Raw genomic sequence first — 27,140 nt, 5'->3', positions numbered from 1 at the left:
CACATTTTTACAACATGTTGAAAAATCAGCATTTTTTTTTCGACATAGTATACTATGGCGTTTTTTTGCACCAAAATTCATGATGATTTTTTTTTCAAAGAAAACCTTTCTGGAGTGTATTTCATGGCACACTTTACATTATTACATCATATGGCACGTTTTTACAACATGTTGAAAAATTGCATTTTTTTTTCGACATAGTATACTATGGCGTTTTTTTGCGCCAAAATTCATGATGATTTTTTTTGTCAAAGAAAACCTTTCTGGAGTGTTTTTCACAGGCCTCCTTTACATTATTTCATCATATGGCACGTTTTTACAACATGTTGAAAAATCACATTTTTTTTTCGACATAGTATACTATGGCGTTTTTTTTTGCGCCAAAATTCATGATGATTTTTTTTTCAAAGAAAACCTTTCTGGAGTGTATTTCACGGCCCACTTTACATTATTTCATCATATGGCACATTTTTACAACATGTTGAAAAATCAATTTTTTTTTCGACATAGTATACTATGGCGTTTTTTTGCGCCAAAATTCATGATGATTTTTTTTGTCAAAGAAAACCTTTCTGGAGTGTTGTTCACGGCCCACTTTACATTATTTCATCATATGGCACATTTTTACAACATGTTGAAAAATCGCATTTTTTTTCGACATAGTATAGTATGGCGTTTTTTTGCGGCAAAATTAATGATGATTTTTTTTTCAAAGAAAACCTTTCTGGAGTGTATTTCATGGCGCACTTTACATTATTACATCATATGGCACGTTTTTACAACATGTTGAAAAATTGCATTTTTTTTTCGACATAGTATACTATGGCGTTTTTTTGCGCCAAAATTCATGATGATTTTTTTTGTCAAAGAAAACCTTTCTGGAGTGTTGTTCACGGCCCACTTTACATTATTTCATCATATGGCACATTTTTACAACATGTTGAAAAATCGCATTTTTTTTTCGACATAGTATACTATGGCGTTTTTTTGCGCCAAAATTCATGATGATTTTTTTTTCAAAGAAAACCTTTGTGGAGTGTTTTTCATGGCCCACTTTACATTATTACATCATATGGCACATTTTTACAACATGTTGAAAAATTGCATTTTTTTTTCGACATAGTATACTATGGCGTTTTTTTGCGCCAAAATTCATGATGATTTTTTTTTTTCAAAGAAAACCTTTCTGGAGTGTATTTCATGGCGCACTTTACATTATTACATCATATGGCACGTTTTTACAACATGTTGAAAAATTGCATTTTTTTTCTGACATAGTATACTATGGCGTTTTTTTGCGCCAAAATTCATGATGATTTTTTTTGTCAAAGAAAACCTTTGTGGAGCAATTTTCATGGCCTCCTTTACATTATTTCATCATATGGCACATTTTTACAACATGTTGAAAAATTGCATTTTTTTTTCGACATAGTATACTATGGCGTTTTTTTGCGCCAAAATTCATGATGATTTTTTTTTCAAAGAAAACCTTTCTGGAGTGTATTTCATGGCGCACTTTACATTATTAAATCATATGGCACGTTTTTACAACATGTTGAAAAATCGCATTTTTTTTTCGACATAGTATACTATGGCGTTTTTTTGCGCCAAAATTCATGATGATTTTTTTTTCAAAGAAAACCTTTCTGGAGTGTATTTCACGGCCCACTTTACATTATTAAATCATATGGCACATTTTTACAACATGTTGAAAAATTGCATAGTATACAATGGCGTTTTTAGAGCAACATGCTACACTATGACGTTTTTTGGACCAAAGATATACTATGATGTTTTTAGAGTGACATGCTATGCTATGACGTGTTTTGGACGACATACTATGTTATGACGTTTTTAGAGCGACATGCTATACTGTGACATTTTAAGAGCGACATGCTATAATATGACGTTTTTTGAGACACATGCTATACTATGACGTTTTTTGGGCGACATGCTATACAATGACGTTCTTTGAGCCACATGCTATACTATGACGTTTTTAGAGCGACATGCTATAGTATGACATTTTTAGAGCGATATGCTATAGTATGACGTTTTTAGAGTCACATGCTATACTATGATATTTTTTGGGCGACATGCTATACTATGATGTTTTTTGGGCGACATGCTATACTATGACATTTTTTGGGCAACATGCTATATTATGATGTTTTTAGAGCGACATGCTATAGTATGACCTTTTTAGAGCGACATGCTATACTATGACGTTTTTAGAGCGACATCCTATACTATGACGTTTTTTGGACAACATGGTATACTATAACTTTTTTAGAGCGACATGCTATACTATGACGTTTTAATAGTGACATGCTATACTACGATGTTCTTTGGACGACATGCGAAACTATGACATTTTTTGGACCAAAGGCTATACTATGACATTTTTAGAGCGACATGCTACACTACGACGTTTTTTGAGCCACATGCTATACTATGACGTTTTTTGAGCGACATGCTACACAATGACGTTCTTTGAGCCACATGCTATACTATGACGTTTTTAGAGCGACATGCTATAGTATGACATTTTTAGAGCGACATGCTATAGTATGACGTTTTTAGAGCGACATGCTATACTATGACGTTTTTTGGACGACATGCCATACTATAACGTTTTTAGAGCGATATGCTATACGATGACGTTTTTTGGATGACATGCTATACTATAACGTTTTTAGAGCGACATGCTATACTATGACGTTTTTAGAGCGACATGCTATACTGTGACGTTTTAAGAGGGACATGCTATACTATGACGTTTCTTAGATGACATACTGTGCTATGACGTTTTTACAGCGACATGCTATACTATGACGTTTTTAGAGCGACATGCTATAGTATGACATTATTAGAGTGACATGTTATAGTATGACGTTTTTAGAGCGACATGCTATACTATGAGGTTTTTTGGACGACATGCTATACTATAACTTTTTGAGAGCGACATGCTATACTCTTACGTTAGAGCGACATGCTATACTGTGACATTTTAACAGCGACATGCTAGACAATGATGTTTTTTTGAGCCACATGCTGTACTATGACGTTTTTTGGGTGACATGCTATAATATGATGTTTTTAGAGCGACATGCTATACTATGACGTTTTTAGAGCGACATGCTATAGTATCACCTTTTTAGAGCGACATGCTATACTATGACGTTTTTTGGACGACATGCTATACTGTGACGTTTTAAGAGCGACATGCTACACGATGACGTTTTTTGGACGACATACTATGTTATGACGTTTTTAGAGCGACATGCTATACTATGACGTTTTTAGAGCGACATGCTATACTATGATTTTTTTGGACGACATACTATACTATGACGTTTTTTGGACGACATGCTATACTATGACTTTTTTTGGGCGACCTGCTATATTATGATGTTTTTAGAGCGACATGCTATAGTACGACATTTTTAGAGCGACATGCTATACTATGACGTTTTTCGAGCCACATGCTATACTATGATGTTTTTTGGGCAACGTGCTATACTATGACCTTTTTTTGGGACACATGCTATACTATGACGATTTTATAGCGAAATGCGATACTATGACGTTTTTAGAGCAACATGCTATACTATGATGTTTTTAGAGCGACATGCTATACTATGACTGTTTTTGAGTGACATGCTATACTATGACGTTTTTTGAGCCACATGCTATACTATGACGTTTTTTGGACGACATGCTATACTGTGACGTTTTAAGAGCGACATGCCACACAATGATGTTTTAAGAGCGACATGCTATAGTATGACGTTTTTAGAGCGACATGCTATACTATGACTTTTTAGAGCGACATGCTATACTATGACGTTTTTTGGACGACATACTATGCTATGACGTTTTTTGGACGACATGCTATACTATGACGTTTAAAGAGCGACATGCTATACTACGATGTTCTTTGGACGACATGCTAAACTATGATGTTTTTTGGACCAAAGGCTATACTATGACATTTTTAGAGCGACATGCTACACTACGACGTTTTTTGAGCCACATGCTATACTATGACGTTTTTAGAGCGACATGCTATAGTATGACATTTTTAGAGCGACATGCTATAGTATGACGTTTTTAGAGCGACATGCTATACTATGACCTTTTTTGGACGACATGCTATACTATAACGTTTTTAGAGCGACACGCTATACTATGACGTTTTTTGAGTGACATGCTATGCTATGACGTTTTAAGAGCGACATGCTATACTGCGATGTTCTTTGGACGACATGCTAAACTACGATGTTTTGTGGACCAAAGGCTATACTATGACATTTTTAGAGCGACATGCTACACTATGACGTATTTTGAGCCACATGCTATACTATGTTTTTTGAGCCACATGCTATACTATGACGTTTTTTGAGCGACATGCTATATTATGACGTTTTTAGAGCGACATGCTATACTATGACGTTTTTAGAGCGACATGCTATAGTATGACGTTTGTTGGGCGACACTCTATACTACAGGCTTTATAAATTGACATATTACTCTGACTTTCTTTTGTTTTAGTTTTTTTTGTTGTTTTCTAGCAACATATTATAAGAATTTGAACAGTTACTAAATTACTATACTTTTACTTGTGCAATGGAATATTCTTCTATGGCATTTTTTAGACAACATATTATACTCTGAAGTTTTCTTGAATAACATACTATTTTGACAATATACTGCATTATGACATTTTTTGAACCACACATCATACATGACAATTTTAGGCAACATCCTATCATTTTGCACTTTTTGAACCACATAATAATCTGTTTTTGGTTTTTTTTTGCCAAGCTATACTATGAACTACAGGCCATACTATGTTATTCTTGAAAAGTATACTGTACTTTGACATTTTCTGAACTACATCCTATACTATGGCATTATACACAGAGTGCTTTGGTTACATGTTGATTTATAATCTAGATTTTTTTTTTCTGTTTTGTTTTTTGACAGGATTACCACAGACCTGACCGTGAACACCGTTGACACCCACCTGAGGGAGACGCTGCCTAAGATCTCAAGGCTGCTTGGTCATGATCTTTCTAGCCCTGGTCCAGAACACCTTCATCAACTACGTCTTCTTTTGAAGAGGCCCTCAGATGCTGCAATCTCTGACCCTAAGGAGGAACTGCTACTTTCACTCTGTAACAAGACGGCGGTTATTTTAATGATCCAGCTCCTGGCGGCTTTGAGTGAAAGTTTAACACCCATCAAAGCGGAACTACAGACAGTTAAATCTGAGCTGTCGGTCAGTACTTCAAACATCAAGTTCGACCCGGCTGCCCTAAAGCACGCTGTGGGTGAAACAGAAACTTCACTCTCCACATCACCGACGACATCGTCACACTCCAAAGGAGAGCACCTGTCTGCTGAACTTTTAAAAGTGGACTATAAATGTGAAGAATGTGAGCGCAGCAGACTGTGAGCAGCGGAAGAGATGTAATCAGAAAGAAGTCATTTTCTTTTTTCTTTTCTTTCTGGTTGACTTGATGCTGTTAGATGCAGATGTTGGAGCTGATTCTGATCTTTCAGGATAAAAAAGCTGCTTTTCCTTCACAGACTTTTCAGGAAATTATTCTCTCAGGTTTTCTCTGCTATTTATATTTTTATTATCTGTAAAGTTTGAGGCATAAAGACTCATTCAGTTACTTTATTCCTGAAATCTTTGACGTAGCGGAACTACACTTCCATTTTCGTTCTTGTGCTTCTGATACTAGAACTAAATGTATCTTCAAAACGGATCATCTGGTTTTAATGAATCAGCAGCAACATCACAACAACAAATGAGACAATTTGCAACAAATGAATGAAACTGATGTCATTTAAAACTATCAGTCTGTTTTAGTGTCAAATTAAAGCTGATTGCTGACAACTAGAACATTAACGTTACTCTTTTAATCACATTTAAGTTTCCTGAATGTTACATTAATGTCAACCAACCACAGTTTTATGAACTTAATGAACCACATTACAGGAAAAGAACACACTTCAGCTGTTTACATGAAACTCAACACATTAGCTTGATGCTACGTTAGCTTTAATCAGGCTACGACTCAGCAGCTAGCTCGGTTAGCATCGCTAACATTAAAGCTAATATTTACTAGGCTAACATTCTTCTCTGGTCAACACACACTGAAACAAACTCCACCAACATCTGGAGTGCATGGCACACATTACATCTGACACCAAAGTTGCAAATAAAGTGCATTAAAAGCGGCACTGATACGAAAATAAACATTTACTTACCAAACTATCAGAGTCCTTTCAGTGTCTGCTGGTAGAATCAGCCGAAGGAAGAAAACTGGTTAAAACAAGCCAACGGGCAGGAAAATTGTCTGTGGAAAATGTTCTGCTGCTGCACCGATAAATAAACCAACAGTTATTATATCAGAATTAATCCAAACGAGGAGCGCAGAGTCTCGGCTGTCTCCTCCATAGGACCTGTCAATCATTCCAGACCGGACTGTCAATTAAGTATATACAGTCTATGCACCGTACTCTGTTTGGCTCCACACTTGCTGATGACCACTTCCGGTCTCAGAAAATGAAAAAACTGACCTTTTTTCCGTTTCTGTCTCTTACTTATTTTACTTTCTTGTTATTCTAAATATAAAACGAAAATCAAAGCATTTTTTGAAAAATCGTATATCCCTTTTTGATCATGAAAAGGAAAAACGCCTTGTATTTCAATTTTAAATTTTGTATTTTAAAACGAAAATCAAATAACCACTCGTTTTTTGTTTTTCAATACCCGTTTCAGAACGGAAAATCCAATTACCAGATCCGTACACGGACCCTTTGGGAGGTCCAAAATAAATAAAATAGACAAAATATTTTTAAAAAAATAGAGTTATCAGACAAAAAAAAAGAAAGAAAACAAGGAACCGCGGATCACGTGACCGCGCATCACGTGACTCCTGCGACTGTAATAGAGCTCAATAAACAGTTCAGAAAACTGGAGCAGCCGAGGACACCATGAAGACACTGTGAGTGCCGAAAATAAGTTAGCAGTCCGTTGTTTTTACAGCAATAACTCAGCAACAAGCGAATAACTATTGTAATGTAGCTAGTTTTGTTGCGCAGGTGGTGTTTTTATAACGTTTGTGATGACCTACATAGATAGATAGCTGCTGCTGCTAACCGAGCAGGTTAAAGTGTCCATGTGAGGCTAAAGCTGCTGTAAATAACACTGTGTCTTTAAGGGTAATAAGTGCAGAGATATGTAAAGGTTATATGTGTGTCTACGTGGTAAATGTGCGTTAAATTTTAATTTGACCTATTGAGCAAAGTGACATTGAGGCTCAGAAGGAGAGCTGCATATTTGTCATGATCCTGAAGTAACAAGTCAGCTGTTTACAAGTTATCAAGTCACAATTATGTCAAGCTCTTATTCCTAAGCTCGATATTTTTTGTCTCCCCGACAGACTGGCCTTCTCCATCCCATTGTTACTCATCTCGTTGGTGTGGAGTGGATATCTGGAATATGACCAAGATGTCTTGTGAGCAAGCCTGCATTTTAAGCTGTTTTTTTTATTGTTTTGTCATTCAATAAACATGGTTATAACTCATTTATACATCTTCAAAGCCTTTATGGACTTTTTCAACAAATACAGAGCAGTCTCAAAAGCTCAGACATGAAATAAATAGCAAGAGTATGGCTGGATACCTCCATGGAAAACTGTCCAGTGACTGTTATCACTGCTTATTGTGATTTTTATCTTCCTAGCATTCATTTAAATCTCAAATCAGAAGAATTTATTCATATATTAAAGCTGCGTCTCCTGTGATGATTTGAAATGTTACCATGCTTGCCAGTTTTGATCCAGGCCCATTAATGTCTACTCTGAATTTGTGACATTTTAGCTCATACTTTAACTAGGAGTTGGTCAAAAATGGTCTTGCAAGCCTGATGTTTCTGAAAGGTTCAGTTAAAGGATTACTAAGCATTATCCCTCTTTCTTCAGGATTCCACAGGACTGGACTCGTGTCGGTCGGGTTGATCCTACAGAGGAGCTAGAATTGACCTTTGCCCTGAAGCAGCAGAATGTTCATCTGCTGGAGGAAAAACTCAAACTGGTGTCAGACCCTGACTCAGCTCAGTATGGTAGGACTCTGATAACTGTTGGCTGTCCTGAAGCAATCCTGAAAATGTGGGATCTAAAAAACCTGCATACACTTGTTAAGCTAAAATGCCCAGTAGGATTTGTGTGTCAACTTATTTCTACCACTGTCCTTCTTAATGTGCAACTTATCACATATCACAGGAGATAAACTGCTCTGACTGAAACTGCCTTGACTGATAAGACAAAACACTCCTTTTCTCTTTGACCTCAGGCGTGTTTATTTTTCCTCCACAGGTAAACATCTTACCCTGGAGGAAGTAGCCTCTCTTGTGCATCCATCTGAGCTGACCCAGAAGGTGGTGCGTCACTGGCTGCATAGTCATGGGATTACAAACTGCCTGACTATTCGCACTCAGGACTTTTTACAGTGCAAGATGACTGCAGAGTAAGCATATCTTTTCTGGCGACATTTGCTCTGCTTACTCAACTGCCTTGCTCTTGACACAGTTAAGGCACACAGTTACTCTTTCTTCTTGAGTTCCCCAACGCTGTATATGTTGTGAAAAGGCCATGCTTGCACCTTGTGAGACAGTTCCTCATTCTGTGGTTATTGGTAGAAATCAAACATTGAGCTGTGGGCTGTTGAAATTCATAAATCTAGGTCAAGGTTGTTGGAATGTTTTTTGAAAGTAGCACCTTAGCCAAACTTCCAACCCCTGATAGTTGTATTGATAGTATAGCTGTACAAGGTGTAAATTTAACTTGGTTGGCGTTACAGTACATCAGTTTCACCAAAAAGTCTCTAAGTTTTTTAAAAATACACTTATGTTTGTATGGTAAAGGTGTGGGAGTGGACTTGTAGACATTTGGGCTGATCTGTTTTGTGCATTAAGAGTTGCAGAGACGCTGCTTCCAGGAAGTAGATTCCACCGTTACGTCAGAGACAGCCATTCTATAGTGAGATCTTCAGCTCCGTACTCAGTTCATGATGATGTGCACCAGCATCTTGACTTTGGTGAGCACCATTTCATTAACAGTAAAGTGGTTAACATCTATAATTCTTCTGCGTTTCGGTAAGGATCCACATTAACATTTTTTTATGTGCTTCTACAGTTGGAGGGCTTCATCGCCTCCCACCTAAAGGGCAGGACCTGAGCAAGAAACCACAGCAACATAAGGCAGGGCTGCACCTCGGAGTGACTCCTGCCGTCTTGAGGACTCGTTATAATCTGACAGCAGCTGATGTGGGATCAACTCAGAACAACAGCCAGGCTGTGGCTCAAGTACGATCCCCAACATTGTCAGTTCATGATGAAGCATCGATGGTTACTATTATTATACAAGCACTGGCTCATACACTAGAATCTGACCATAACTTGGTGTACTTTTTCACTTTAGCTAGCTGTTTTCTCTTTTAGTTCCTGGAGCAGTACTACCACCCTGCAGACTTGGCTGAGTTCATGAACATGTTTGGCAGGACCTTCCAGCATCTGTCTCAGGTGGAAAGAGTTGTAGGCACACAGGGAGCAGGAAAGGCCGGTCTGGAGGCCAGTCTGGATGTAGAGTACATTATGAGCACCGGGGCAAACATCTCGACGTGGGTCTTCACTAATCCAGGTCAGTAGTAACAAGAAAGGCTTTAGATGTGTATATAGATGTATATGTCTGTTTCTGTTTCTAGATTAAAAGGAGGAGGGCATTAACACACAAAAGGATCAAGATAAACACCTAATCTGTATATGATTGAGTAAACATTGCAATGACATGCTTATCCTAACAGATGGTTAACAGAGTAGATGGCAAACATAGAACACCCACAGTAAATATGTTCAGCTCAACTAGTTACTAGTTGAGTTACTAGTGAGGGAAAATAGTGAATCATTACACCAAATAACCCCTCAGACAGCCATACACACAATCACATTTCTAATTTAATTTGTTCCTCTTTTCTTTTCATACATCTTCCCATTTGCCTCCAGGTCGCCATGAGTCTCAGGAGCCCTTCCTGCAGTGGATGGTTTTGCTCAGCAACATGTCTGACCTGCCCTGGGTTCACACTATCAGCTATGGAGACGATGAAGACAGCCTGTCTACAGCGTACATGATGCGGATCAACACAGAGTTCATGAAGGCCGGCGTCAGGGGAATCTCGTTACTCTTTGCTTCTGGTCAGTAACTGGAAGGAAATGTGCAGAATTCATCCAAATGACTTGCACTCATAACACATAGCATTTAGCAATATTTGCAAACATGTGAATGAGCTAATAAAGCCCTTGTTTATGGGGTAACTTTAACTTCTTGTCTCTGAAAATGTGATTGTCTTTTCAGAGTAATAGTCACATCTTTGTGTAACATTTTGTCTCATGTTACACACAATGACTGTGGCGTCTTGCTTCTGGTTTTGCAGCTATCTAATTATGTAACTTAAAAAGATTTTTATTTTAAGTAGTTCTAAAGAAAGAAGACAATTATTCGACAAATACAGAATGGTATGCAGTCACTTTTGTAAAAAGAGCTCATTGTTAAACTTAGGCAGCTTGGTCTCCTTGGAAACCCGTCACTTGACTGTGCTCTTTCTTATTGTTGGATCTTTAGCTCACATGAAACATGAATACACCCCTGTTTTTAGTAAAGCACCCATGATGGCATGGTTGCCGTGGAAAACTTGCTTACATGACACCTTTTGTCCTGAAGCTTTTTCCATAGCTTACAACAATGCTTGAAAGGCTGCCAGTAGCCAGTAGGACGGTTACATCATTTTAAATCTCCCTGATCTTGTGTCATGTTCAGGTGACAGCGGTGCTGGGTGCAAACATATGGGGAAACAACAAAACTCCTTCAGACCCAGTTTTCCTGCCTCCAGGTAAAACATCAGCTCAAATTTCTGAGAACAAAGCAGATTCTGAGCTTTTTCTCCATAAACCTGAACATTTGAAAGAGTTTGTATTATGCATTAGATTGCTCACATGATATATGTTTAATTTTTGAAACATGAGTTATGAATAAAGTTTGATTTGGTGCCACAGATGGAGTTTATCTTAAAACATATTCCTGTATTTTTTTTTGTGTCAAAATCTTTAAACTGCTTCGTGTTCCCAGCCCATATGTGACTACAGTTGGAGGAACATCATTCAAGAATCCATTTAAGGTCACGTATGAAGTCACGGATTACATCAGTGGAGGAGGTTTCAGCAATGTCTTTGGAATGCCTGACTACCAGGTAATAATATCAGACATGCAGCCTTTACTTATTGGGGCATTCCGTTACATACATTTGTATATGTATGTTGCTTTTTCTTCCAAAAAGATGCAGTCCTATTTAGTCTGGTATTTGTATTCTCACAGGCCAGTGCAGTGAAGGGGTATCTGAAGACTGTAGAAGCAACCCTCCCTCCTCCGTCATACTTCAATACAAGCGGCAGGGCCTACCCAGACATGGCCGCTCTGTCTGATAACTACTGGGTGGTCAGCAACAGAGTGCCTATCCCCTGGGTGTCTGGGACCTCGGTAAATTATACCACACGTGATTACAATTTCTAGTAAATGGAGAACTGACAGTGTAGCAGAAATAATGTTAACAACTATAGAGTTAATTTGTTGAGCAAAAAACAAGAACAAAACTAAGTTGTAACATGTTACAAATTGGTGCTAATAAAAATGAGTTCAGGTAAAAAAAAAAAAGGATTCATGTTTAATCTACCATGTTGAAAAAAAGTTTGGTTGCTCTTGCAGTTGGTGGAGAATGCAGGTGAACCATTGTAATGTGCAAGTCATTGTTGGTACAACAGCTCAGCAAACAAGCCAAAGAAATGTTAGCATTAACAGGTTGCACAGGGGTAGCAACATTCCTCACTTTTGCAGTGTTCAAGGAGCGTTTGCAACAATACTACCATATTGTTCTTTTTTATTAGTTGGAATGATCGTTCACATTCATGTGGCTTATCACACATCGCATATATTATTTGCCCCTTCAGGCGTCAACTCCCGTGGTCGGAGGCATGCTTTCCTTGATCAATGGCCAGCGTTTGCTGAAGGGTCTACCTACACTGGGCTTCCTCAACCCCCGCCTCTACAAGCTCAAAGGGCAGGCCTTGTTTGATGTAAGTCAGCAGTTTGTCTGTGTAGATTCTCAGTCATCCATGTCATAGTAATCCTATGTGCTACAGTAGAAGGCAGCCAGACTTCTCTTTTTGGTCCACTGGTTTTCCTCAGTTCCTCCTTGGGGGTTAGAGCGGAGGAAGCATCTTGGATGAGAATGAAAATGTTTTCAAAACCAAAAAGAGAAGTCTAGTTTCCTTCTACTAATGTACTTTGGATTAAGTCAGGGGCATTGTATTTGTCCAGTGAGTCCTGAACGCTCATTTGAGATTTATGTTGTGCTTTACATAAAAAAATCTCTCTCTTCATTATTACTTATTTTTAAATCTTGTTCACTTATGTAATACACAAGCGAAGATTACATAACAAAAGCCCAAATAACCAATTGAGAATATATATTCCCTCTTGAAGCACCAAAATCTAACAACTGCATTTGTAATATTATACCATTTTGTATGGAAATTGCAAGACAAGGTTTTTGATTACTTTGCTGCTGTTCGTAAATGATCATTACATAATTTTGTTAGAAGGGACTTCTTTTGTTGTTGTTATCTGGTTCATAAGTACCGTGTATTCTTGTCTCCAGGTGACTGAGGGTTGTCACCTGAGCTGTCTGGATGAGCAGGTTCAAGGGAAGGGTTTCTGTGCTGCACCTTCGTGGGACCCTGTTACAGGCTGGGGGACACCAAACTACCCTGCACTGCTGGCTGCCCTCCTAGCTGAGTAAATAGCTGCAATTCACTGAAGTTAAACCGCCAGTATTTGCTCTAAGAACTACTACTATACACATGTCCAAACTCTTGACCAGGTGCCTGATGCCAAAGGCAGGACAGTGGAAAGGCTACACGCTAGATTTCTTTGCTTTATTCAAATATTATCCCAGTCTCAAGGAATGTTTTTAATCACTCATTATCACTTCTATCCATTTAGGGATAAAAGCATCGCCTCAACCACAGTAGAGGTTTTTAGGCTTACAACTGTTCTTCAAACCTTTTTAGGTCAGGGATAGTTGTAGTTTGGAATTTTTTTTGCTTCACTGCAGTTGCCTATTCCTGCTGTTCACTGCGTTTTAACTGACCTGGATTTCTCCAAGTATCTCTGGAACAACCTTACAGACGGATACTTTTTAACAGGAATCTTATGCTTTAAATTTATGCCTCTAGAGACACAGCAGTAGGAGGTGTGAGTGCAATGATTGCTATGCATAAACTAAGGATAAGTGAACTTTTAAAATGCTGAGACAGATTTTAATCACTCCTCTGTGTACATTACTGATTTTTTTAAAAAAAAATATTAAGACAGTGTTGAACATTAATCAGAACTCTGTATTGGATGCAATGATCTCACCAGAAAAGGAAATTCAGCATGTGATTGGATAAAGATGTGGTTTGTAGTGAGAATATGTATTTTGCCATACTACTCAGCAGGGATGAGCTAGGTACGAGTCATTGTTTCATTTAATAACAAATATCTGCATGCAGTTTTAACATGTCATTCATGTATTTGTGGTCAAACGGGAACATGCTTTGTAGTGCAAGATTAACAGGACCTTTAAAAACTTGATTTTTTCATGGTTTTTAGCTGTTAGCTCTGCAGCTGTGAACTAACAAAATGCACTGTAACATGTGGGCTTAAAATGATTCAGCAGTTCTGCCCACCAGCATTATTGCACTAGTTTTTGTCTTTTAACTATGTAAATCCACAAATCAGATGTATCTGAAGTGAAAACGACTGCCGGTGTTGTGTTTTTTCTTAATTGATTAAAGCTGGATTTGTACTTTGACATGTCAGCTGATTGTTCAGCACTATGCTGAATGTGTGAAAGTATATCTGGATGCTGTAGTTTCGAAATGATGTTTAAGGAGTGACGTGTTGCAAATAAAAAAAAAAAATGCTATGGAGAGAAAGCTGAACTTACAGAAAACTGAATTGTGAAAAATTTCTGATTTTATTGTTTGTGATAGTAACAGTAAAACATCTTTTGACTGTTGGCTGTAATTTGGCAATGTCACCTTGAGGTTTTCCCCATTATGTTGGTGTTTTATATTCCAGAAGATTAAAAAAAAACAAAAAAAAACTATTGGCTTAACTCTCAATAGTTTTTTGAAGCCTTGACGTTATACCAGTAACTCTGATATAACTTGTATCAGTAACTTACAAAAGAACTGATCTTACAAAAAAATTAACAATTGAGAGTGCAGAAGTAAAGAGTAACTTAGTAAACAGATGGCATTAAAATAAAAGCTGTCATTTCCAATGCAAATTCTAACAAGCCCTCAGGTCTCCATTTCATGGCTGATGTCATGAAATGAAAATGAACTGACAGATTCATTGCTACACAACAGATCAGCTGTAAGATGTCACTGTGAACCTGCTAAACACAAGCTGTAAGACGTGATATATACTGTATGGTCAAAAAAATAAAGAACCAGAACTTGTTTCACTTCCTTATTTTCCATTTTACCAAAAGAAGAAATGTAGACTTTAGTATTTTCCCAAAATGTGACTGCTGAAGCAACATTTAACCTGATTAAAACTTACAGAACCTCAGTAGAATTTCTTTTTTTTTTATCACTATTGTAACAACTGAAACAATTTATTTAAAGTCAAGATCAGACCTACTGACTCCATAGGCTCATATTTTAACTTGTTACATTCATGTGAATACAAAAATATTTCTGAAATGAAACATGTCCCTTTATCCCAGTAAAATAGCCATGGCTGCTGTAGTGACCCGAGTTGCTTTATTGTTTGCCATATTTGGCGCAGCTCTAGGATTTGTCTCTAAATGACACAGCTACTACAATACCTGATTAATATCGCATAAAAGAATATTTTAGGATGAGTTCCAAGTGTGAAAAGACAAATGACACTTTGTTGTATTGGTAGTGCAAGGGGGGAAAAACATTTTTAATCAGTGATCACTATTGAAAATCATATGGCTATTATCTACAAGATTCAGATATTGCGTTGTAGAAAATGAAAATATGCAAAGACCACCTGATCTCCTCCTGAAACACACTCACATGAAGGAGAAACAGGGGAGGTAAAACAAACTGTGAAACCTCTTCCAAGAAGAGCTACGGGGACAATCTCACTACATACGTTACCACAGAGCTTATGTCAAACAGTGTACAATATGCACACTTGGGGAAAAGTACAAAATTGAAAAGGTGTCATTGCTGAGGATCAATGCAAATTTGACGGATATTGCAAAAACTTTTGAACGGGCTGTGTTAAGGTATAAATAAGTTTTTACGTGCAGATCCATGAATTAACGTCTTCACAAGAAGAAACCGTAAATTGTTCCATCCGGGTAGAGCCAAAGTAGGGTAGGAGGCCTGAGGGGTGTCAGGGTTCTCACAAGTTCCTTGTTCAAACCTCCATGTGTATATCAAAAAGTTCGCAAAAAAGGTAATTTCTCTTTAAACCTTTCATCTAGCAATACAAAGGGACTTCATTTCTCACAACAAAGCAGGCCATGGAACATTAGTTTGTCAAGGAGCAGAGATACAGGTCAAATCCTCCAGTGTACGTTCACATTGTTGCCATTAGCCTGGTTCAAGGCTGTTTCACTGGTTGTTTTTGGCTTTGGCGTGTGTGAGGATGTGAGACTTCAGGTTGGTTGACTGGGCAAATTTTTTGTTGCAGCCATCAAAGGGACACACATATGGGCGGTCTCCAGTGTGAATACGCACATGTGTGCGTAAGTTAAAGTCCAGAGAGAATCGTTTGCCACAGCCCTCAAATGTGCACTAGAAAAGGAGAGAGGCTCAATTAATGCTGCTGTGTTTCAACTTTCACAAATAAGTGATGTCATTTTTCAATGATCAGCATTTGAGATGACAAAATTTGAGTATAACTGACACAAAGTAAGTTGAGTAAAATGTATAGTACACTATGTATTTGCATTTTTCTTTTTGTACCACTTAAGAAAAAATAAAAATATACAGCTGTAACAGAATACAGATAACAAGCACGATATGCAGAAATGAACTCACCTGGAAGGGTTTCTCTCCTGTGTGTACAAGTTGATGTCTCTTCAGTTTTGAACTCTCCACAAATGCTTTACCACACTCTGCGCAGACGTGCACGCGAGGCCCGTGGGTATGCAAATGTTTTCTCATGGCCGAGTTGTCCCTGAACATCTTGGTACATCCCTGAGGGGGAGAGGAACACAATGAAGCTAATCTCTTCAGAAATACTAACAGTGTGGGTTTACAATCAAGTTAATACTTCTCATAGCGTTTCAACAACCACCCCTATTCTGTGGAAGATAATATCAGTAACAAAGTATTTTTTGTGAATTTAACAGTAAGTTTTTAAATGCCACTGTATACACTAATAAAGTAAACTGAACACCACACTCACTTTATGTGGACAGGCTATCGTCCTAGGCGCATCATCTTCTTTTACTTTTCTTGGCTTCATTCTGCAACAGAAAGTAAAGTGATCACATCATGAATTGTTTACAATAGATGATATTCACCTGATATCATCATACAAACACTACCATTTCTTTAATAAAAAATAGCAGTTATATACTATCATTTTAATATCTTTTAGAATACTTCTTTTGTACTTTGAATATTACTTTTTTTTACTAGCTTTTAGTGAAGAAAACACATTTTTATTTAAAGAACTGGTGTTTGAACAAATAATTTACCCTGTGAGAACATTATCACTCACCGTGCAAACTCTGCCAGCTGTTTAGGGTCTGACAAGTCGATGCCTGGGATGCCTCCTGGAGGAAGCTTCTTCCCTGTCATGTATTCAGAATAATCTGGAGGTGAATTTTCTCCTGTGATTTGCTCCTCATGGTCTATGTCCTTCTTGTCATCTAAATTAGAGAAAGACAGAGCAATCAATAACAACAGCATTACCAGAAAAAAAGAAATGTGGAAGGAAACAATTACAGATGTAATTGCTAAACCATTATCTAAAATCCCCTAAACTCCCTCACGCTGATGAACAGAACAGTAGGACAGACACTCTGTCTGGTTGTGGCTGGAGAGCTCATTTTTGTGATGTAACAAAACTGCCCAGCTCAAAGTTTAAAGTTGCATCGACACATAAACAGCAGCAACCATCAATCATAAATTATAGACAGTTTTATATTTTATATATTTTATATATGTATATATATATATATATATATATATATATATATATATATATATATACACACACACACACACATATATATACATACATATATATACATACACACACACATATATATATATAACTTTCACTGCCATTAAATGTGTCACGGTGCTTTTTAGCAAGAGGTTTGGAGAGAACAGAGGATTTCAAATTATGCTTATAATATACAACTTATGATATGTACTTCTAAAGTAACAAATGGGCTTAAAATATTGCAAATATATACAAACTTTATTGAATTTCCCTTCGGGGATTAATAAAGTTATTGTATTGTACTGTACTTTAAACTTTTAAGCTTCTCCCTGCAAGTTACTAGTTCGCGTTCACGGGGCTGAATTGGAAATGGAAGACTCTCTCCAGTGTTTACAAACATAAAGGCTTCTCATATATTAACAAACGAAGTTTACTGATATTAAAATTGATATGCACGGTAAAAACAATAATTCTTCATCTGAACGTGTTACTTTTTAACCTGTGCAAGAATTGAATCAGCCACTGAGATTGAAGTTAATTTCGGTAAACCTCGGTAATAAAATTACACTTTTCACGGCTGTCGCACTGCACTAGAAAACACAACAACTCCATTTAGAAACGAAAACCAGTTTGCATGAATATACTGAAATTATTAAACCATATAAACATAAAACGTGAGTCTAAAGCCCGAGAAGCGTAAAGTATGAGTGGTTCCTGAAGGCACCACCTCCACCCTTATCGCTGAACTGAACTGCGCCACAGCGGCCTAGCGGAGTTAGCTGCACTCGCTCCCACACTCGCCGCCATCTTCGTCGGCCAAATAAACGCCATTTTTTCGGGCCGCCATACTTTCTAGACCGGGGAAATATGGCGGCGCCCATCGACACATAAAACATGGCTTCCAATAAAAACAAAAACATTTCAAATGGAGTTTAAGTGGCTCAGAGTTGGGAAATGGTCCCTACTTTAGCGGAGGACAAGGCCCCAGCTGGGCCTAGTCACACGGACACACACGCTGAGAACAAAGCGAGGGGCAGCTTGCAGGAATTCACTCTGAACTTACCCGATGCCCACATAGTGACTGAAAATTCCCCCTCCAAAGTCTTTATCTGGACCTGCTTCTGTTCCCATTTTCTGCCCATTTCTCCCCCGCTCAGGTAGCTCTTTTTGCCCGCTTTCTTTCCGCTGCCAGTCTTCTTCATCCGGCCTGTTGACGAGCTTTTCCCTGCGACAGTAACCAGAGTCTGTTCGATATAGTCCTCCTCCACGGCGGGCACCGGAATGAGGATCTGGTCCTCGAAACCGTCATCCGTGTGCAGTTCAGAGTCATCCTCGCCCACCACCTCTTCCCTCGTTTGCACCAAAATCACCTCCTGGTGCGGATGAATCGAGTTGGGATCGTCCGTGTCGAGCGGCTGCAGGGCGATCATCGGCTGGTGCTCTCCGTCGTCTCCAACAACTGTTGTCTCGATTGTCTCTACTTCGATTTCGTGCAACTCCACTATTTCTGCTGGCATTTCGGACCCGTCCGTCTCTATGTACAGGGTGTCCCCCGACGCCATGATAAATTTCGTATTTCCTCCTACTTATATGCTATTATTTTGCACTCTCGTCCTCCCTCCTGTCTACTCTCTACCTTCCTCCTCCCTCTCCGACAACAACTCTACACTCGTGTACTCTCGTCGCCACAATGCTCCAGTTTTGAAATCTCGCGTGATTTGAATCTAAACGTCCTGGTATGTGTAACTAAATAATTACCTGTAGCGTCTTATTTCTTTAGTTTTTAACTTATAGTCAAAGGCACTGAAATAAATGTGAATGTGTTATCACTTATTTCTAGGAAAAAAAGTCCTTGGTCATACACGTTGAATATTTTTTTTAATTTATCCTTCACAAAGGTACTTTAAAAAAAATCACTGGTTGCAGAAAATCTTTCAACGAATCAATTTGGTGTAAAATGCCAGAAAATAGAGAAAAAGTAAGGTAACATTAAAAATGCATATTTTTGAACTGGCTGTGTCAAAGTATTATATAATTTACTATATCTAGTACAGAAAATAAGTAAATTGTCTCCATTCACAAACTTGAAACCAGAAAAAAAAGAAAAGACATTTATGCTTTAAAAAAATTTAAATAATAATTTGCTTTCAAAATTGTTGCAACTAATCATTCACTGAGCTGAAATTAAGAATGCAAATCAACGGTTGTATCTGCAGAATGACAGCAACATTGTGGAGGTTATTTGTGGTCCCCTACGAGAATGTATGTGACAAATCAAGCTAATGTAATTGAGTTCTTACAGCATTTGAGCTTGTAATACAGAAAGGCAAATTAGGTTCATGTAGGCTATAAAAATATTATTTGTCACTAATCAGTATGCAGAGCATTTTTCAGTGAATCAATTTGGTCTAAAATGTTAGAAAGTAGAGAAAAGTGCAAGAGTGATGATTTTGTCTGATAAACACTTTGAAACGCAGATGTTTATATATAGAAAGGGTCTGTATATATATATGTATATATATATATATATATATATATATATATATATATATATATATATATATATATATATAAAATTCTTGGGATTTTTGATTATAGAATAATGTTGATAATTATTAATTGGTATTCAAATAGTTGTAAATTAAAATACTATTGAATACAGTTCGCTATGTTATGTATTGTCTGGGGATAATGTGTGTAGAAGGACAGCAACATTTTGAAATTATAAGGACATCCAACTTATTATAGATGTAGGGTTCAGCAAAATAAAATATGCTGCATATATTTCTGCAATGACGTCACTAATTCCACTTATCGTTCTCAGTTTTGTTTTTTGTTTTTTTTTTTAAAAACTGTTAACCCTTAGATACATAAGTGGGTCAAAAATGACCCTGTGAGGTCATTTTCCTGCAATATGTAATGAAAAGTTTTTATAATTTCATATTCCAGCTCTTCCTCAAAAAGTATGTTTTTGATACCATTCCAATTACATTTTTAAGTTACCTTTTATATTTTTAGAGAAATTGTAATATTTGTAATACTACCCCAAGCTCTTTATCATTCATAATATCATACAAGAGGTGATGCAGTGCACAAACTTGGAGGGACGGAGAGCAGCAACAGCTACAGGAAAAGAGTGGAAAAATGTCAACAAAATGGATGTTGACATTCTTCTATTGCTGTTCTGTGTAATATTCTCTTTCAAGAGACTTATGGAAGAGTGTTGGGTCCAATATCTCGTGCATCTAAAGGTTAAATAAACATTGATGAAAACCTTTAAAAAAAAAAAACGGTGTTGACAAGGTTTTTTTTTTTTTTTTTACAGCTATCCTTTTCTATATTGTAGTATCATTACAGTTTTTTTTTCTTGCACTGAAACACAGCCAACATTACGTCCGCACATTACAGAGCATACATTGGAAGGTAGCCTACATTTCAGCAGGTGCAAACCTGGCTCTTCCGTCTTTTGGGGGGCGGAGCTTGACATCACACCTTCCAGCCCGTGTGAGTGGGTGTGCCCCGATACCGTGCAGGTTTGATGACACACGCAGCGCCACTTTGCTGCCTCTCTCACACACCGGAGAGTCATGGGGAAGACAGGTGGAAGAGGCGACTTTGAATGGGTCTACACCGACCAGCCGCACACCTCCAGGAGAAAGGAGATTTTAGGTGAGAAAGAATCGAAAATTAACGTGCTTTGTTATCACACAGGAATCCTGGGAGGTCCATTGATAGTCAGCTGGGATCAAAAATTGAGCGTTTATTCCCCTGAGTGTACCCTATTTATAAAAGCGTAGCCGGTTAAACCTGTTTACTAGCTGTTGCCTATCGTGCTCTGTCCACAATGGATGCAGGAAAAACGTAGAAACTGTCATGAAACTTAAGACACATTGTTCACTAAAATTCTTACGTATTAATGGAAGTTACACAAACTCTTTTCAGAGCGAGTGTAAATATTATTTAAAACTCCCTGTGAAATTGCAAAATTTTAAATTACTAATAATTAATATGCATTTTTTGCACACCAATAAGAATTATTAAATATCTCTCAGCAGCAAAGTCAGTAAACAAACTTCATTACCCATTCCTTCCTTTCATGGTATGATCTTAAAGGTATGACTCAGTTTTGTAACTATTAAATATGATATTGATTTTAATCTGGTTCAAAATCTCACACAGGGCGATGAGTTCTTTCCTGCAAACCTACCTGCCTCCCTGTTATCTTCTTTTCTAACTTGTGACAATAACAGCATATTGGTAGCAGGTGCAGATGACAACGCCTTTAGGCTTGCTAGGTAACAAGACACATTCCCTGCTCATGACCAGCACAATGCTGCACATGAAGTAAGAAGACAGGCTTTGTAGGAGTTCAGGAATCAGGGAGGAGCCCTGAAAAGTACCTTTGATTCACCAAACTGCCTCAAACCACTTGTTTTATTAGCAGTTGATTAATGCATCAAAATATTTTTCTTGTTTTGTGTGTATGATCCCTCCTTGTTTTATTACATCACACATCTAAAATCAGTATCAGTCATCTTTGGTTATCTGATTTGTTTTGTAATTCGCATGAAAACTGTTTAGGTGAACAAGATCGTCACCTGTTGATGTATATTTGATCCTGGGTTTGTACAGCAGTCGCTTGACTGCTCGGGTGTGAAAGACACATCTAAGGAGGTGATGGGATGTTTGACACCACCAAAGCTATAGATTATTAAAGCATTTTGTTTTAATTATCCTCCACCCTGCCCCGGGGCGACAGGCAGGAGGAGGTAAGTGTCAGAGGCCATTGTGCATTACATCATTTTAGTTTGTCATGTGGGATTTTTGGATTGGCAAGTGGTTTCATAGATTGAATGGCTCATTGTTTGCTGTGTCTGCAGAGTTTTGGTATAGGGTGGACTTGCAGGTCATAAAGTTTATATTATCCTGCGTGTTCAAATGACATCAATGCCTGTCATTGCAATATCAGTATTGCAATAATATTCCTGGTTGAATGTTAGATAAGAAAATTTTGTTGTGACTTGTAGCCTCCTGTTAATCATTTCTCTGTTGTAATCTGAGCCTGACACCTTACACTGTTAAATTGTCTGACAATGGACAAAGTTGAAATCCAGTCATGGCTTTACAACAGGCTCTGCTTCTGTGAAGGTGGTGAACAGGTTTGTTTTTTTTATGATGTCTGGTTATTGATTTAACTTAACACCATGTGACCGGGTTACACCAACACCTGCACATGTATAGTCCATAAACATAGTTCTCATTAGCAGGAGTGGATCAGAGATGAGGTCACAGGGAACAGTAGATTTTTAAAAAATGATATGAAGGCTTATGTTATGTGATCATTTTAAAAGGAGTGGCTGTAGAGAAGCAGAGAGTTCCTCTTGGCTAAATATTAACTGAATATAAAGAGGGTTGTAAAGGGGAGACCTACAAACTTTAGGAAAATCACTGGAAACTGGCCATGGTGTCTTTAATCCCTGGGTTACCAAAGTGAGCACAGTTTGCATGGACATTACACAAGTAAGCTGAAAGCAAATAAGAAGGTCAGATTTGCATGTGACAACCCCTGATGCAGTGACTGTCATTTAATGCATGCTGGGATATGCTCCTGCAGCAGTCTGCATGCTGTGATCAGCTCCACCCCTGAGATCCTGAATTTTGGTAGACCTATCACTCAACACAACCTCTCCTTGCACTAAAGGTCTTAGTAGGAGCTATAAGGTGTGGCTAGTGTAACAAATCAGAACTTGTTTGTCTTAACGAATTGGTTGTAGTGTAAAAGGTCCGTGGCGTTGCCCCAAGTTTTTTTCCCCTCACCAAAACAACACCTCCGCCAATTATAAATGACTTTTGTCAACAGGATTATCGCAAGAGAAGGGTGGCTTCCTTGCAACATGCTCCACTGTGTTCTTTGGGAAGTCAAGTGTTGTGTGATGCAACACTGCATAGAGTAAATAACATATATATAATGTATATAGTGACTGTTAAACAGTAAAAAATTAAGACCAAGCTTTTGAAAGGATAACTAAAACAAAACACTTTAATAATTTATAACTTTGGTGGTGTCAAACAACCCATCACCTCCTAGATGTGTCTTTTACACCCAACTGCTGTACAAACCCAGGATCAAATGTACATCAACAGGTTTTGATCTTGTTAAGCTAAACCAGTTTAAATCGAATTACATGAGAATTCAGATAATGAAGCTGATATTAGATGCTTGATTTAATTTTAAAAAAGGAGGGATCATACATACAAAACAAGGCTTGAACAAATACATATATATATATATATATATATATATATATATATATATATATATATATATTTGTTCAAGCCTTTATTTATCATTTTTCCATAACAAAAGCATTGGTATCAATTAACGCATTTCTTCATGGACAAATATACTGATGTATTAATCAACTACTAATAAAACAAATGGAAGTCAGTTAGTCCCTCCTAAACAACGTTCTTATATATTTTTTCAAATTAAATGAATATTTTTTTGTCCTATTCTCTTCCTCTTGTGCTTTTACCTCCTTTATTTTCTACAATGTCCTCATCTCTGGCTCTGTTCCTTTCCACCTCTCTTTCTACCTGCTTCGCTCTTCAGCCAAGTACCCACAGATCAAGTCTCTGATGGGTCCAGACCCCCAGTTGAAGTGGGTGGTATCAGGCATGGTCCTAACCCAGCTCCTGGCCTGCTACCTGGTCCGCGACCTCTCCTGGAAGTGGATCTTCTTCTGGGCTTATGCCTTTGGAGGCTGCATCAACCACTCCCTGACTCTGGCTATCCACGACATCTCTCACAATGTGGCCTTCGGCAACAAGCTGGCGAAGTGGAACCGCTGGTTTGCCATGTGGGCCAACCTGCCCATCGGACTGCCCTACTCTGCCTCCTTTAAGAAGTACCACGTCGACCACCACCGGTATCTGGGAGGGGACCAGCTGGATGTTGACATCCCTACAGACTTTGAAGGATGGTTTTTCTGCACCCCTGCTAGGAAGGTCCTCTGGCTCTTCCTCCAGCCATTTTTCTACGCCCTGCGTCCATTAGTGGTCAATCCTAAACCAGTTGGTCAGCTGGAGATCCAGAATGCAGTAGTTCAGCTTACAGTAGATCTAATTATCTACTATTTGTGGGGGTTGAAGCCTATTGTTTACCTAATTGCAGGATCTATCTTGTGCATGGGACTACATCCTATCTCTGGACATTTCATAGCTGAGCATTACATGTTTCTGAAAGGACACGAGACTTATTCTTACTATGGACCACTGAACTTGATCACCTTCAATGTCGGGTATCACATGGAGCACCATGACTTCCCCAGCATACCTGGCAGTAAACTACCTCAGGTGAGGCTATATAACTGGTATAAATCAAGATTTAATTTCCACCAGGTGAACTTTGGACTTGAGTCATTTATTCTGAGGCTGTCATTAGTCCGGTGTTAGAAAATCGACACAGTTCCACTTACATCAGATAAACTGTTCCTCTCTTGTCTTTCAGAATCTAAATAGAACCGGTATTGGCAAATACCACACGTCACCTTTTTTCGAACCACTGAAAATATTTATCAGATGAAACGACAGGCTTTGTAAATGATTAACCGCTGCCTCTCTAGCTTGAGAAGTGGTTCATTGTGAGATACTTACCTTTAGTTTCCAATGACTCTAATGAAACTTTGGAGAGAAATCAGTGTTTGAATTGGAATAAAATGTCAGAGTTCACTTAAACATTCATTAAACCTGTTAGTACTGAGATAAAGTACAAGGCCTTTATAAGAACATACAGTACAATGTGCTATCCTGCTGCTGTTCAGCAAAGCTGTGAAATGTCTGCTTCTACCAGTATGTGTGTCTCTGATTGTCTCAGTGAAATAGTGTTAGTTTGAATGAGACCTCAATGCGACTCCACAAAGTCCCTGAGGTGCTGCTGACACTTCTGCAGCTTAGACATGATGATTTATGATTTACATTCTTTGTGTTTTCTAACCTCTCACCTCCTCATATTTTCTCGTTGGCAGGTGAAGGAGATAGCAGCAGAGTATTACGACTCCCTTCCCCAACACACTTCCTGGAGTCGGGTTTTATGGGACTTTGTGTTTGACGACAGCATCGGACCCTATGCCAGAATCAAAAGGGAGTACAAGTTAAGCAAGAAGGAATAGATCTTTAACAATTATACTTTCTACTAAACAGAAATGTGAATTTGTTAAATATCCGTTTACTACAAAGAAAAGTCCTCATATTCTTTAAGTTCTTTTTCCACACAGTGTGATGTTGTCACTGTAGAGTGTTTGACGTCTTCATCTAATCAGTCCAGTTACTGCATGGTAAATGAATGTTCACTTTTTGAGTGCATAAGTACACCATTTACAGAGATTAATTTCAGTGTAAGCAGCTGAATAGTTCTGCTTTTCTGTCCTTTATTCATGCCTGTGTTCCTGCTATAAACAGGTGGTTCATTGTCGTGATATAATGATGACATTTCCTTGCAGCCTCATAGAGAAGGGCAAAATAATGATGGAAAGCTACTAGTTCCTCTTCTGTAACTGGAAACAATTTCTAGGCATTCTCACGAGATTTTACAGAGATGTCATTACCTCCTGCAGTTTCCTGCCTGTACACAGTATTCAGGCTTCATAAGCATTTCTAAATGTGAGAATCCAAACACTCAACATCTCTCAGTTACCTAATACAATTTCACATCCATCATGCGGAACAGTGCTGAGGTGGAAAATGAGCAATGAAACTTACCTGCCAGTAAGAGGAGCCTTTTCTTCAGTGATGCCTCATTCTGCTTAATGCAGCTCCATCGTGCTGTAAACAGTGTGATTACATCTACAGGGGGCGGACAAAATAACAGAAACAATGCAGTAAAATGCAAAAAAGTAGCTCTTTAGGAAATCTGATGAGGTTTAAATGTTTGGTGAAGTTTTAAGACCACTAGTGTTGTTGAATGAGCACGTTTAATTTTAAAGCTTGTAATTTCTGATGCTTGTGAAATATTCCATTTAATCTGCATTTCTGACCATTTCTCATCCAGTTTTGCTATCTCTTCATGACTTCATGAGGTTGCAACGTGAATTATTTTTGGAGTGTTGCACCTGAAGCAACGTCTTGCAATCACATATTAAGCCTCTGAAATAACAACAACAGCAAAACAGCATTAGGGGAGCAAAGAGGAGCAGTGGTGGCAAGCCACTACAAACCACAAATCAACACTTTAGAACAACATTTTTTCAAGCTTTACTAAGCGGGCCTACTGTATTGTGCAGTGTTGCTCTTATTTTGTCCACCCACTGTGTGTGTTGATTGACAAGCATGGTCACGTTTCTATTGTTTCTATTTAAATGACTGTACTATAGATATAGATGTATAAATAAAGTCTTTATAAGAGGAAACTGCTATAAAAAATATGAGTGTGGTTGAGTGTGTTCCTGTCTTTTTGGTTTTTAGTTTACCTGATGTGACCATGTTTTTTTTCTATTTAAGACTAAAATATGTCTTCAAGGTGAAAACCCTTTAACCTTCCCACACATAACAAACCCCCCCACACACACATAGCAGGTTATTGTGTAGATATTTGACAATTGTGTTTCTGTTTGAATGAATTTACTTCCAGCTTTTAAATCAGAACGTTGTTGAGAGCAGACAGAGTGGATAGAATGCAACAACTGATAATTATCCAAATCCTTCCTCCAAAGACACATGTAGCTACCATCACATTGGCCTACCGTTCACCTTCTGCACATTCTTATCTAGATAACATTTGCATATTACCAGAGCAACCCCCCTTTT

General features: G+C 38.0%; 3 protein-coding genes across 3 annotated transcripts; 2 read left to right on the top strand and 1 right to left on the bottom strand.

Annotated features, from left to right (window-relative positions):
• Positions 1 to 6,945: 6,945 nt before the first annotated feature.
• On the top strand, positions 6,946 to 14,635 carry tpp1 (tripeptidyl peptidase I). Its single transcript, XM_023298958.3, has 13 exons — positions 6,946 to 7,022; positions 7,461 to 7,535; positions 8,001 to 8,140; positions 8,394 to 8,544; positions 8,993 to 9,114; positions 9,213 to 9,382; positions 9,518 to 9,716; positions 10,079 to 10,267; positions 10,890 to 10,962; positions 11,199 to 11,319; positions 11,445 to 11,606; positions 12,074 to 12,199; positions 12,784 to 14,635. Exons 1-13 carry the CDS (start codon positions 7,012 to 7,014, stop codon positions 12,922 to 12,924), a joined length of 1,680 nt encoding a protein of 559 aa, XP_023154726.1. The 5' UTR covers positions 6,946 to 7,011; the 3' UTR covers positions 12,925 to 14,635.
• Positions 14,636 to 15,086: 451 nt separating this feature from the next.
• Positions 15,087 to 18,997, bottom strand: yy1a (YY1 transcription factor a). The gene is made up of 5 exons (XM_023298959.3): positions 18,400 to 18,997; positions 16,887 to 17,037; positions 16,569 to 16,629; positions 16,199 to 16,357; positions 15,087 to 15,952 (listed from the first exon to the last, which is right to left on the bottom strand). Exons 1-5 carry the CDS (start codon positions 18,896 to 18,898, stop codon positions 15,770 to 15,772), a joined length of 1,053 nt encoding a protein of 350 aa, XP_023154727.1. The 5' UTR covers positions 18,899 to 18,997; the 3' UTR covers positions 15,087 to 15,769.
• A 1,849-nt stretch (positions 18,998 to 20,846) lies between these two features.
• Positions 20,847 to 26,766, top strand: degs2 (delta(4)-desaturase, sphingolipid 2). The gene is made up of 3 exons (XM_023298970.3): positions 20,847 to 21,005; positions 23,950 to 24,692; positions 25,364 to 26,766. Exons 1-3 carry the CDS (start codon positions 20,924 to 20,926, stop codon positions 25,505 to 25,507), a joined length of 969 nt encoding a protein of 322 aa, XP_023154738.1. The 5' UTR covers positions 20,847 to 20,923; the 3' UTR covers positions 25,508 to 26,766.
• Positions 26,767 to 27,140: the final 374 nt, after the last annotated feature.

Source organism: Amphiprion ocellaris, chromosome 20 (assembly GCF_022539595.1).
Source record: "Amphiprion ocellaris isolate individual 3 ecotype Okinawa chromosome 20, ASM2253959v1, whole genome shotgun sequence".
In the NCBI taxonomy this organism is placed as follows: domain Eukaryota; kingdom Metazoa; phylum Chordata; class Actinopteri; family Pomacentridae; genus Amphiprion; species Amphiprion ocellaris.
Note: the sequence above shows the minus strand (reverse complement) of the source record. Positions and strands in the feature narration are given on the sequence as shown.

Excerpts from the sequence above, each read along its gene's own strand:
- yy1a (XM_023298959.3), bottom strand. The coding sequence starts at position 18,898 with ATGGCGTCGGGGGACACCCTGTACATAGAGACGGACGGGTCCGAAATG. Across the intron at positions 17,038-18,399 it reads AGTCACTATGTGGGCATCGG|ATGACAAGAAGGACATAGAC; the intron begins GTAAGTTCAGAG and ends TCTCTAATTTAG. Across the intron at positions 16,358-16,568 it reads CGATAGCCTGTCCACATAAA|GGATGTACCAAGATGTTCAG; the intron begins GTGAGTGTGGTG and ends TCTCCCCCTCAG.
- degs2 (XM_023298970.3), top strand. The coding sequence starts at position 20,924 with ATGGGGAAGACAGGTGGAAGAGGCGACTTTGAATGGGTCTACACCGAC. Across the intron at positions 21,006-23,949 it reads CAGGAGAAAGGAGATTTTAG|CCAAGTACCCACAGATCAAG; the intron begins GTGAGAAAGAAT and ends TTCGCTCTTCAG. Across the intron at positions 24,693-25,363 it reads CTGGCAGTAAACTACCTCAG|GTGAAGGAGATAGCAGCAGA; the intron begins GTGAGGCTATAT and ends TCTCGTTGGCAG.
- tpp1 (XM_023298958.3), top strand. Across the intron at positions 10,268-10,889 it reads CTCGTTACTCTTTGCTTCTG|GTGACAGCGGTGCTGGGTGC; the intron begins GTCAGTAACTGG and ends TGTCATGTTCAG. Across the intron at positions 11,607-12,073 it reads CCTGGGTGTCTGGGACCTCG|GCGTCAACTCCCGTGGTCGG; the intron begins GTAAATTATACC and ends TTGCCCCTTCAG.